The sequence below is a fragment of the Phaseolus vulgaris genome, chromosome 1 (genome assembly GCF_051622355.1).
Source record: "Phaseolus vulgaris cultivar YP4 chromosome 1, ASM5162235v1, whole genome shotgun sequence".
NCBI classification, from domain to species: Eukaryota; Viridiplantae; Streptophyta; class Magnoliopsida; order Fabales; family Fabaceae; genus Phaseolus; species Phaseolus vulgaris.
Window position 1 is genome coordinate 51,843,260 of NC_143498.1, and position 12,349 is coordinate 51,855,608.

The window sequence follows — 12,349 nt, forward strand, 5'->3', positions numbered from 1 at the left end:
CATGACATTGTTAAACTCAACAAGTTGTAATAATATTAATAAGATGAAGGAACGAAATGTTTAAAATATTAATATTTTTTTTGGTTACGAACAATCTGTATGTCTTAATTAACAAACTTAGAAGATAATTATATTATATGGTATGTATTCAACTGTTTTGTTTTTATAGTATTTTTTTTTGCAATTTCTGGGAATTTTTGGAGGAAATGTGGTATTGACTTTTTGGGATTAACGTGTCCTTTTAGAGTACAGTAGTTCACAGAAGGATCCTTCCTCCTTCCTTCCTGCATTGTATATAAAGGCATGTTTGGTTTGAATTAATTATACGAGTTCTTAACTACCTTTTGGTTGAGCTATTATATCATTGAGAGACTTCTGAGACCGTTGAGTTGTTCGTTTGCTTGTAACATTTTGGATGGTATCAACAGGGAAATCTCTTAAGAGGCAACGCAGTGGCAAAGTTCCAATTCAGGACCATAAACGGAGCTATGGTGATACAAAACAAGAGTCAGTCGGGTACTTGTTTGTTATTGGTATACTTTGGCGTTTTTTGGCCATTTTGGGCTGTGAGGTCTAAGTTTGATTTTCTGTTCATTATGCAGTGGCCTGAGAAATGTAATCAACGCACTGTGGCTGAGTGACCACTCATCCTATTTGGAAACTTTTGTGCGAAGAGTGGTAAGGAATGATTGAGTCTTTTATCTTGGTGGTGTGGTGTTGAGAAAGAATTTGTTTTTTTGTTTATTTCAGCTAGTTTTTGGCTTTTCAAAGTAGCTACACTTCACAACCAAGCACCGGTTCTAACGTACTTAGTATTCCAAACCCATCCTCAATGTTCCCCAGGTTTCTGCAATTGCTCAGTGCTCATATTTGTGATTCTCACATTGTTTCCTAGTTGTGCTTTACTATTTGATTCGGAAAGGAAAGGAAAGGAAAGGACATCATTAGTGATTAGCGACCAGATTATTTGTGTCTTCAGAATTCAACACTTCTTTTGTCTCTGTTGCTCTTTTGCTTTCATGCAATGTTTCCAAATTTGAAGAGTCCCTGATCATTAATCTAATCTGTTTTGAAGCGAAAATCTGGTTGATTTATTTGTCTTCCTCAAACAGGTTAGAGAGGTGGTGGAAAAAAAATTCCAGGTCCAGGCTCGTCTACCTCCAAGGTTAGTTCATCATGTTCAGATTCTGTGTTAAGAATAAATAACTGTTGTATTCATTTCCTATGGTTTGAGTGTGGTTAATGATGCTTAATAGAACAATGTTATTTGCGAAATTATAGCCAAAATTCCTATCCTCTTCTTCCTATGTTTACTCTCCTCCATTTATTTGATCAATTCTAGCTGTTTACTATTCTTGTTTTGCGAATTTGTTGCAGAAAAATGGTTAATCAGGCTGGCATATCCGGAGCCAAACCCTTAAAGTTGTGTTTTCTTAATAAGTTACCTAAAACAATTTATACTCGGTCTAATATAATAGCAGAAGACGAATCACTCCTTCAAATTGCTCTATTTGATCTTAGAACTAAGTCTGTAGTAAAGGAAGGTCCCCTTTCCTCACTAAAGGTAGAGATCTGTATTCTGAATGGTGAGTTCGGATCTGATGGTAGTGAGGAGTGGACAGAAGACGAGTTCAATTCCAATATCTCACGCGAAAGAGAAGGTAGAGAGCCACTTTTAATTGGAGAGAGGTTTATTACTCTAGAAAATGGAGTTGCTTGTATCCCTAAAATTGCCATATCTGACAACTCGAGATGGCAAAGAAGCAGAAGTTTCAGGATTGGAGTTAAAGGTGTGCCACCAAATTCCAATGGAGAAAAGATTCAGGAGGGTAGAAGTGAGCCTGTTATTGTGAAAGATAACAGAGGAGAGTGTGAGTCTTATGAGTTCATTTCTATTTCTCATTGTCTATTTCCAACTAAGGACATCATTATTGTTTCCATTAGACTTGGATTGCTCTTGGATTCTGTTTCTCAATATAATTTGTCTTTTAGTATAACTCAAAACTGACATGTAATTTTCTCTTTTTTAAGGCTACAAGAAACACTGCCCTCCATCCTTGGATGATGAATTATGGCGCTTGAAGAAAATTGCTAAAGAAGGAGCAATCCACAAACAATTTTCTTTGCATGGAATTCACAACGTGAAGGATCTCTTGCGGCTGTACATAACCAACGAATCATCAGTATATAAAGTAAAACTTAGCTTCTTTTAATTTTTCTCCTATGTGTTCTTGGTGGACATTCTTTACTTATTGTGCCCTTCGTATAAATATATAATGAAATCCATGCTTAACACGACTATGTTCATTGAATTGTTTTCTGGCGTGGTAGATGCTTGGAGGCATTCGAAAGAAGTCATGGTTAGCAATCACTGAACATGCCAAAACCTGTGTGATAGATGATTACAAGCTCTACAGCTATCACTCAGAAGAACATCAAATAGGCCTGCTATTCAATTCCATCTACATCCTCGTGGGAGTGACATTTAATTGGCAAAATTATTATTCACCAGATACTTTCACTCCCCAAGAAAAGGTATGAATTCATGAACTGTTCCTAACTGGCTTTTGAATAGATCTTAAAGAAAACATCTTTGGTTTCTTTAAAATAGTGATTCCTGTCTTGTCATTGTTTATATATCATACGATATCTTTGGGTCAAAAGTAATCATGCTCCTTCTTCCTTGGCAGCATTTGGTGGAAATAGTGAAGCAGCAAGCTTACAAAAATGTCAACAATTTGAAAATGATTGATGAAACTAAATTGAACTGCTTAACTCTAGCTGCATGTCTAGAGAAAGAAAGACAGTCTGGCACTACAGATCAAGGTCTGCAACACATGGATATCTCAACTGCACAAGGTACATGCAATGGCATAATTTTTGGCTATTTCATTGTGTCTTACTCTGTATCACTCATGAATACTTTGAACTTACAAGGGGTCAATCACTAAGCAAGGTTTATTGGAGGACGGGTTATGCCATAGGATTATTTTGTCTAGCACTTATACATATATACTAACACGTGATATCATGCATTCATGTCATATTGATTAATTTCCACCTAAATATCATATGAAAATACAACGCTAAAACTTGATAAATCTGTCTTACACTACCTTCAAAACTTGCCTATTTCTCATGCACATGACTCTTTGTTATATAGCTCTTTGTCTGCTTTTATATAATCTTTTAACCATGTCTTTGTGCAGACCAACCAGTAACATACCCAGGTTATAGTCAACCATCTATCTCTACTTCATATACTAATGAAGGAATGCATGACAGCCAAGTTTATGCCGATCCACTGCCAGACACAGGAGAAATGCCGCATAATAGTCATGTGTTAGAAGAATTTTCCTCTGAAATGTACACTGAAGGGGATAGTTGTCACTTTAACGGATCGTGTTTCCCATTCCTTGAAGGTGGATATTCAATAGAGAATGAAAGCTCAGACATTCAATTCATAGATGGTTGTCCTCATTATGCAACATGGGAGCCCAAAAATAACATTTTATTTGGTTCTTGTGATGGAGAAGAATTTAACAGTTATTCTACTTTCATAAATTCTTCTGTGGACATATCAAGTAGTGGCAAACCCAAAGCAGCGTGGTGTAAGATTGGTTTCGTTCTGAAATGGGTGATATCAGTGAAAAGGCATGCAGCTGCCAAAAGGAATGCTCAGCTATCATACCATGTTTTACCATGTAACTATTAGATTCTGTTTTTCTTATTACTAGGTAAAATGTGCCTACAAACTCTAGGATAATAGTTCCTCAATGTATTTGTTTTTCTGCAAGTTTAGCTTCTTTAATGTCTATAGAACTAAAGAGATGTGTAAGATGGGTTTCTCCTCTACATCCAGTTCAGTTCAAATCTGTGGTTGTACTCTGTAATATCAAGTTTTTACTTACTGATTCATGATCAATTCAAAATTTATTCGGTTCAAGATATAAATACTCTTAACAAATTTATAGACCCAATTCATATTTAATATTTTATCATCTCTTTTCTATTTTATCATAACTAAAAAGGTTTATTTCTTAATTATTATATTATCCTTAAAAACAAGTTGCAACCAAGTGATTGCTGAGGTATCAAAAAATCATTTGACGTACAAAAACAAAAACGTTCATTAAATATGTCACTTCACAAATTCTATTCAGAAAAATTATTTGTACAAGAAAGTCCAACAATTTTTTTATTGAAAAAAAGTTATATGAGAGGAAAAAATGACAAGAAAGACGAAATACTTTAGGGATGTTTGACAAAGTAAATAGGTTAAATTTCAAGTAAAATAACGCGTGTTGAACTCTAAACCTGAAAACCCGAATATGGCATATATATATATATATATATACACACTAAGCAATTAAAGTAAAATAATGTAACGAATTAAAATAAAATCTAAAGTAAATAATATAATCAATTTACATAAAATAATAGTATAGCTAATTGATGGCAACTAAATTGTTTATATTAAATTAAACTAAAAACCAGTAATTACAGAAGAAAGAAAATGTATTATTTTAATTAAACTATTTTATTTTGTAACATTTTTTTATATTAACAATTTCAGTCTAACAGCGTAACTCAATAACTCTCCCTAATATTTTTTACATCAATTTTTATATTAGAATTTTAAGATTTTTTTAAGGACTTAACTAGAATTATAAGATGTTACTGCATATATTAAACTACTATATTACCTAATACAACTACTTTAAATACAAGTTAAACATATTATCTAACGTAACTTAACTAGTTTAAATCTAACATATTATATATCTAGTTTAACTATAGAAAAATATCTTACCCAATATAATTAAAAGTAAAACATTTTTTATTGAATTGTATTTTTAAATTAAGGAATTCCGAATTCAATACAAAATCAAATGATCAAATAATATATTTTTTATGCCCTCTGAAGGTAATCTTTATATGTTGAAGACTACTTACCCGGAACCATGCAATGTATGATTTTGTTTTATTTTCGATTTAACTTTTATACACTTTAAAAAATACTTTATATATGCACATACAATTATGAAAGGTTGTGAGGTAATAAAAATATCTATTAGACACATAATTTGTCAAAAAAAATAAAAATAAAATAAAAAATAATTTTAAAAATAAAAATAATTAATCGTTATATTAATTAAATTAAATAATAATTAGAAAAAATATTATTATCTAAAATAATTTCTATTTATAAATTAATCTTTAACTTAATATTTAATTAATTATCAATATTTTAGTTACTAATTAATTTATATTCTAAAATTAATAGATAAGATTTTGATAAGTAATTACATCCAATTAATTAATTAAATATTTATTTAAAAATTAGTTTATAAATTTAACAACTATTTTAAATATTAATATTTTTTTAAATTTCTACAACAATATATAATTTAATTAATACAATAATTAATTATTTTTAATATTTAGACTTAATTTTTATTCAATAAATAATTTATAATAATAAAAAACAGAACTAAATAAGTTATTCTTCCATAATAAAAAGGAAACATCACTTGAAGGAAACAATTACACCTTCACTTCTTTAACCAGCCGAAAATGTTTTTCAAATAATTGCTTTTCCGTACTATCACGGCCATAAAAAGAAAACGCTCAATTAAAAAATTACTTTAATCATTTGATTATATACATTACCTTGCTCTTTTGTCAATCATGATAACATGTGTAATTCAGAGATTGTCTAATTCTCTCATAGTTCAAACATTTAACCTGGTATTATAAAAACATTTTTTTTATCGACAATAAAAAAAATAAAATATATATATATATATATATATATATACATCTTTGTTTTTATATTTAGTCTCGAAAAGAAATTAATTATCCTTAATATTATTATATTCTATGTTTTGGCTAGACATAGGATTGAAAAAGGGAATTCGCCTACCACTAATATAATTTTTTTATACTATTTATTCAACTCATTTTTATTCAATATGCAGTAGTGTAAATAAGAACTTTTATGATGATTCAAAAATATTTTTTTATGATAACTCTAATAGCAACATAAATATACCGTTTTTTTATGACAAATATTTAAAAGACCCACATATTATGATAAATAACACAAGAAGCATCATAATAAGTAAAATAATTTATTTTTAATAATGTAATAATTGTCATAGTAAGTTAATATTTAAAAAAGAAAATTGTTTTATCAGATTTTTTTTATTTCAATAATAGTATTCTCATCCACATATATATAGCAATCCTCGTTTCATTAATAATATCATCCACACATATAACAATAATATTAAATTTACTGATAACTAAATGATATTATCCAATAAATATTATACCTAAGGATAAATATAACATTCACTTATATATTTAACTAAAGTAAAGGATTTACAACTTATAAAAAATACTTAAAATCTATCTCATGAATTTTCATTCACCGATTAAACAATTAGATTGAATTAAAAGAAAGTGGACCCCACCAATACTGAAAATTCCAATTGAATTTCTTGTGGGTCCGTATAACAACAATTGTAGGCGCGTGTTTTTTAGTCACGTTTCAATTCAGTTCTCGCTAAATCTAAAGGAGCACGCAAAATCTAAAGTGTTGAATATTTGATTTTTGAAAGAAAAAAAAAAAACTGTTCAGCCTCGCTTGGGAAATCTGCACCAATTCTCCATTGAATTGTTTCCAGTTCCAGCCAATTTCAACAAATCACCGAAACAAAATTAAACTTCTAATCATGTTACTGTTGATTCAAAGTGTTGGATAGAAAAATAAAGTAAAAATTCAATAAAATTTTAATTTCCATAAAATACAGTAACTGATTCCAATAAAAAAAAATTAATGAATCAATTTTGCAAACACCTTAGTTGCATACGCCAATTTTACTCAAAATTCACTGTTCCTGTAGGCAAATAATTTATATTTGATGAACAAATATGCTGTAAATTGAGTTAATGAGATAATTTAATGGTTTGGTATCTTTATGTATTACATTGTTGGTTATCATAATTATTGTCGTATACTTATATAATTAATAGTTTAATTAATTACGAATGAAGCCTTATCACATTAAAGTAGTTAATACATAAGGATAACTATAAATATCAATTACAAACATACATTTCGAAGCATATTCTGTTGTTTGGAACACATGAATAACCCATAATTAATTGTTGTAAGCCTTTTAATGCTTGGTATTCTTGAGAATTAACTTTCAATTACTAAAATGAAAAACTAAGCTATTAATCACATCACCTATAACCAAGCATATTACATATTTTTTGTATTTAAATTGTACCCTCTGGCATGACTCAGTCTCTCTGACCGAAACACTTACGAACGGTCTGACTGACCGCCGACACATATAATCATTAACGTTCAAATCAAGGTAAGTGAAACTAAATTACCATTAAGAATAGGTGATGCAACCATAAGTGTGATTTATTCCACTAATCAAATCGAATAAGGTAAGTCCTTTAAAATAATATAAATAACACACATTCCAAGGAACAATGTACGTCATTATCACTGTACACCTACTCGAGTGTCGAACACCTTCTTTACTGACTTGAGTGTTGGAATGTCTTCTGCATGTACCTCCCCAATTGGCATTTGCTCGAGATTGAGAGCTAAATGAGTAGCACAAAGGCGAGAATGATCTCAATAAAACTCTAACAACCTGCATAAAGTTAAAAAGAAGACGAAGATTTCAATAGTTCTCTATGTCCATCTCCATAACAAAAACATAAAAAAATATATGTAATGTATGATTGATTTAACAACATACTTCCTTTTTTTTAGAAAAAAGTTTACAAGAGTAGCTGAATTTGTTGATATGTGTGATATAAACCTTTATATGGAAATAATAAATTTTTTTGTGCACCTTTCAACAAGTTTAGGAGAAGAAAAGTTGGACACGACTTGGTGAAGTTACAAGTATTTTTCTGTGTATTTTCTCTAGAATGCCAAAGCCGACGACGCGGTTTGAGTTTAATGCACCAACCCTCAATCTACTGTATATATACCACTCTCCCCAGTCAACAACCTAACAAAAGTTAAGTTTGTATTCATGGTTTATAGCTATAGTTACAGTTAAGAGAGGTGCTGGTTTGTTCTTGTTGGTTGTGAACAAAAGATTCGTTTGGTTGGTAGTGAGTGTTTCAAGCTTGTGGAGTGACTACAATGACATCAAAAAGAACCTATGCCGAGGAGGATCTTCAGAATAGTGATGACACCAATCTTCAAACTTTTGCTAAGAGGGGACGCCGTGAGGCCACTCTGTGAGTGTTATTGTTTCCATGTCTGTTAACTTTTCAAGCACCTTCTTCTAACCTTTTCCTCTTTCTTTTGTGGTTATTGTGCAGTACCGTTACTGCTCCTGAGCTTCGCAAATTGGTAAGCATACAATAAGCTTCTATTCGTCATCGACTCAAGTATATTAGAAATTGTAAAATTGTGTAATTTGTGTTGTTAACTCTGTTGTTGTTCTGTTCCCTAACTAGTTCGAGGAGTATATTCCACCTATTCTCCAGCGTCACTGGCCCCCGTGGTTTGTTTCTCTTGTTATACACTCTTTCTTTCACCACCATCACTCTGTTATTTCAATTGAAACTTACGGTTAATTTTGTGTTTCCAATTTAGTTGCCGATGCTGCCATAACCATCAGGGTGGAAGTTCTGGAAGCAAAGATTTGCAATTGTGCTTCGTCAATGGATTGCCTCAAGTAATTTTCACCATGGGCTATCTCACAGCTGAGGGAGGTGGTTCACTTGAAATTGAGCTGCGTTATTCTGCATCGCAGCAACGCGTTGACAAAGAGGAGCTTTCGACCTTGAAGGCTCAGATCTATTTGCTGGATGGTGATTTTGAAAACGAGGACTGGACTGCTGAGGAATTTGATCGAAAAATTGTGAAACCAAGAGAGGGGAAGGGACCATTACTTAAAGGAAAAACGGATACTAAAATTGAAAAAGGTGTTGGTTTTATCAATAATAGGATGGTTACGGTTACTGATAATTCTGCCTCCACAAGAACCAGAACAATTCGGTTGGGAGTTAGAATCGTAGGATCTAATTCCTCTGGAGCAAGAATCAGAGAAGCTATAAGCGAACCCTTCAGGGTCAAGGATAAACGTGGAAAGTGTAAGTCCTTAACCATGACACAACTCATTTTCATTGTTTTTTGGGTAAATCATGTTTTAAATGTTTTAGTTTTCGATATATTTTTATTATTTCAGCGACCATTAAACACGAGGTTCCATCCTTGAACGATGATGTATGGCGTCTGAAGCACATTGGAAGAACGGGTGAGCTTCGCAAGCAGCTTTCCCAGAAAGGAATAAAAACTGTGAAGGATCTCTTGCGGTTGAACACAATGGGTTCATTACGGGAGGTAAATATAACTTTTTAAACATTCTTACGTGTGGAACAATGATTCTGTACTTTGGTTCTTTCTTGATGATGTACTTGAAAAGTGGAATCTGAGTTTTGAATAAATCTGTTAGTTTCAACTAGGATTCATTTTCCTTATATCTAAATGAATAGTTGCTACAAATTAACAAATAGTCTTTTAAGTTAGCTATATATAGTTTTCTATAACTCATGAATAATCCTTCAAGCACATAGCTTTATTTATAAAAGTGATTAGTCCTGACATGAATATTTGACCTTTCTTATTTTCACATGTGAAAGTAGAAATTCGGCAAGACTAATAATACATGGGACAAAATCATTGAACATGCTAAAGATTGTGAACTAGATGATTATGAGCGCTACTCGTATCGGTGTCGTGCTGGGGAACAAGATACATCTGTTTCCCTTGTCTTTAACTGCATCTATGAGCTCGAGGAGGTAATTTTTAATGAGCAACATCGTTCTCTGCAATCTCTGAACAGGGAGGAGAAGGTTTGTAATTTTTCTTCCGATTCTAAATATTGATTCCTTGGCTTATACATCTTTCTGGAGTGAAGTTTACTGCCTCATACAGTTCTTAAATTTAATGATTCATATATAATAGTATAGTACTTCTTAATTGGAACTGATCAAGATATACATTGTAACTGGCAGAGGTTCGTGGAAAATATTAAACTGGAAGCATACTCAAATCCACAGAAGATGGAGCTAATTGAGACACCAACACGTGACATAGTGACTATGTTAACAGATACACAGGTGACATCATCGAGTGCTCCATATCAAGGTCTGCAACTGCCAGGTACTGTCTGTTTTCTGCACGACCACTTTTGTGCATGAAGAACATTTGTTTCTTTTGTGCCTTTAAAACTATAACATGTATGATGGGAGAGTACGAGGAGAAGTTATTTTTAGCAACTCAAAGCGTTTATTTTTTTCTTTTCTATTTCCCTCAAATATACAAAATTTGTAGGGAAATGTTCCGTCCTAGGCTTGAAATTTTGGTTTAGTATGAGATTGGTAAGTGGTGATTATTGGCTCTTAAAAGCTTATCCGATGAATGTGTAGGCCAATCAGAAACATGGACAGGTATCTTTCCATCATTTGTAGATGATCCCTTGTGGATACTTGCCGACCAATGGGAGCAACCAAACCTTTTATCCTTTGGAGGTGGTGACGATGGAGCATCATATAGCCAATACAACCATTCCTTTTTGCTCAACACTGCTGGGTACATGTCAACCAAGACTGTTTGGAAGAAAGTCAGAAATGCTTTCAAATGTGTCTTCAGATTGCATATGGCTAAAATGCGCTCAGAATTGAATTGAACTCATTGCTTCTTCAATTGTGTTTTCCAAAGTCAATTTCTGTACTTGGTTAATCAACTATTAATTTACAAACCAATTTGTTGTTTGTTGTGTAAAAATGGCATCACAAAATGTTTTAGTTATATTGCTGTTTTTGTTGGTTGTTCAAATATAATAATATTCCCATTAACACTTAAGCCCTAACGGTTGCTAGTAGTTTCCATCTGTTCAAATATTTTAAAAATTATATATATATCCACGTATATTAGAATTTTAAAATTAAAAAAACAACTGAAGTTGACCGAGCAAGTCAAGCTCCTCAGAATATCATTATACCAGATCTCAAATCTTGGGAAACAAAAAAAAAAGAAAATTCATATTTTACTGCTACCTTAAAAAACCCAGGTCCCTGTTGGTTTTTTTGTTCTTCTTCTTCTCTTCGTTGGGTAGACAAGGCCACGAAGAATCTCCCCATGTTCAAAATAGCTTCTGCGCAGGTCAGTTACCATACTATAATTCTATTACACACCCTATACTCTTCAGCTTCTAAATTTTTCAACAAATCAAATCTTTGTTCTTCTTCGCATACTTTCTCGTAAGTAAAAACAATAACGAAACTTCAAGGTTTTTCACTCCTTTCTCACGACTTCATGTCACCATGAATCACTCCAAAGTCTTTTCAACAGCGTATCTGCATATCTTTCTTTTTCTTTTTCTTTTTTTTCTTCATTTCTCTTTCAAATTGATAAAAGAAATTACTTGGACTCTCGTTCTTTTTTTCCCTTTTGGTCAACTGTCAGTCTGTCTTTAATGATAAATTTCAATCCAGGAAGAAAAATTAGGTGGAAAATCGTAGAAAAGAGAAAAAAAAAATATACTGTATGAGAAAATTACATAAGCACATGCTTAGAGAAAAAAAATAAATATAACGTGTAATATAATATCATAAAGAAAAATAGAAGAAAAAAATATGTATAGAATGTTTTCAATCATGAATTTCCATAATATTTGACCCTTTTTATAACGAGGAACCCATGATATACCAGCTCATAAATTTCTTTTGTAAGTAGTAGTTGACCAGAAATTTATCATGGGCCTGGGTTCCTCACCCGAACATATCTGTGACCTATGTTGTGCCTTTAATTGATGTACGAGTATGACAGTTTTTCACCGTTCTGATTCCTGGTTCATGAAACCTTTGCAATAAAATATACAAAATTGAAAGCTAAATTTGTTTAATTAACAAATGCTATATACAAGTTGAAATTGATTAGTTTACTTTCTAAGCATTCGTTTCTGGCATTGATTTTCACTATTCTATATTCTTCCAGCGCCGCAATGAGTATTGCGAATTATAAAATTCTTTTAGGTCACATGCTTAAGTTTGGTAATAGTTTTAAAGTGAGCTTTTGTAATTTTTATTATGTATTTGTCCATTTTGTCACTGTTTGTCCAAAAGCCAAATGAGCACAAATTCATATAGGGTACAGTGTGCATGAAAACATATGTATATTGCTGAATGAGTTTTGAACGCTGCTCATTCTCATTCACATTCAAATTTTGAATAACAGATCCTTTTTGCAGTATGAGATTAGTAATATTTTTTTGTTTGTCGTTTACTTAAAGTA

At 31.8% G+C, this 12,349-nt stretch overlaps 2 protein-coding genes across 5 annotated transcripts; both read left to right on the forward strand.

Moving 5' to 3' along the window:
• Positions 1-322: 322 nt before the first annotated feature.
• LOC137814913 (calmodulin-binding protein 60 B) lies at positions 323-3,954 on the forward strand. Of its 4 annotated transcripts, none has more exons than XM_068617860.2 (8): positions 323-516; positions 603-678; positions 1,113-1,165; positions 1,378-1,871; positions 2,032-2,192; positions 2,332-2,535; positions 2,691-2,859; positions 3,210-3,954. In XM_068617860.2, the coding sequence occupies exons 1-8, from the start codon at positions 416-418 to the stop codon at positions 3,713-3,715; spliced, it is 1,764 nt and encodes a 587-aa protein (XP_068473961.1). In that variant the 5' UTR covers positions 323-415; the 3' UTR covers positions 3,716-3,954. The 4 variants fall into 4 exon arrangements, with proteins under 4 accessions (XP_068473961.1, XP_068473962.1, XP_090149944.1 ...); XM_068617861.2 differs by having other exon boundaries at positions 324-507; XM_090293815.1 differs by lacking the exons at positions 323-516; positions 603-678 and adding an exon at positions 755-843.
• A 3,925-nt stretch (positions 3,955-7,879) lies between these two features.
• LOC137814914 (calmodulin-binding protein 60 B) lies at positions 7,880-10,918 on the forward strand. The gene is made up of 8 exons (XM_068617862.2): positions 7,880-8,283; positions 8,368-8,398; positions 8,506-8,552; positions 8,645-9,144; positions 9,240-9,394; positions 9,697-9,906; positions 10,069-10,216; positions 10,483-10,918. The coding sequence occupies exons 1-8, from the start codon at positions 8,186-8,188 to the stop codon at positions 10,740-10,742; spliced, it is 1,449 nt and encodes a 482-aa protein (XP_068473963.2). The 5' UTR covers positions 7,880-8,185; the 3' UTR covers positions 10,743-10,918.
• Positions 10,919-12,349: the final 1,431 nt, after the last annotated feature.

Bases quoted from the DNA above. Each gene is read 5' to 3' on its own strand.
- LOC137814914 (XM_068617862.2), top strand. From the start codon at position 8,186: ATGACATCAAAAAGAACCTATGCCGAGGAGGATCTTCAGAATAGTGAT. The intron at 8,284-8,367 runs GTGAGTGTTATT...GTTATTGTGCAG, and splicing joins GGACGCCGTGAGGCCACTCT to TACCGTTACTGCTCCTGAGC. The intron at 8,553-8,644 runs GTTTGTTTCTCT...TTTCCAATTTAG, and splicing joins CAGCGTCACTGGCCCCCGTG to TTGCCGATGCTGCCATAACC.
- LOC137814913 (XM_068617860.2), top strand. From the start codon at position 416: ATGGTATCAACAGGGAAATCTCTTAAGAGGCAACGCAGTGGCAAAGTT. The intron at 2,193-2,331 runs GTAAAACTTAGC...CTGGCGTGGTAG, and splicing joins ACGAATCATCAGTATATAAA to ATGCTTGGAGGCATTCGAAA. The intron at 2,860-3,209 runs GTACATGCAATG...GTCTTTGTGCAG, and splicing joins GGATATCTCAACTGCACAAG to ACCAACCAGTAACATACCCA.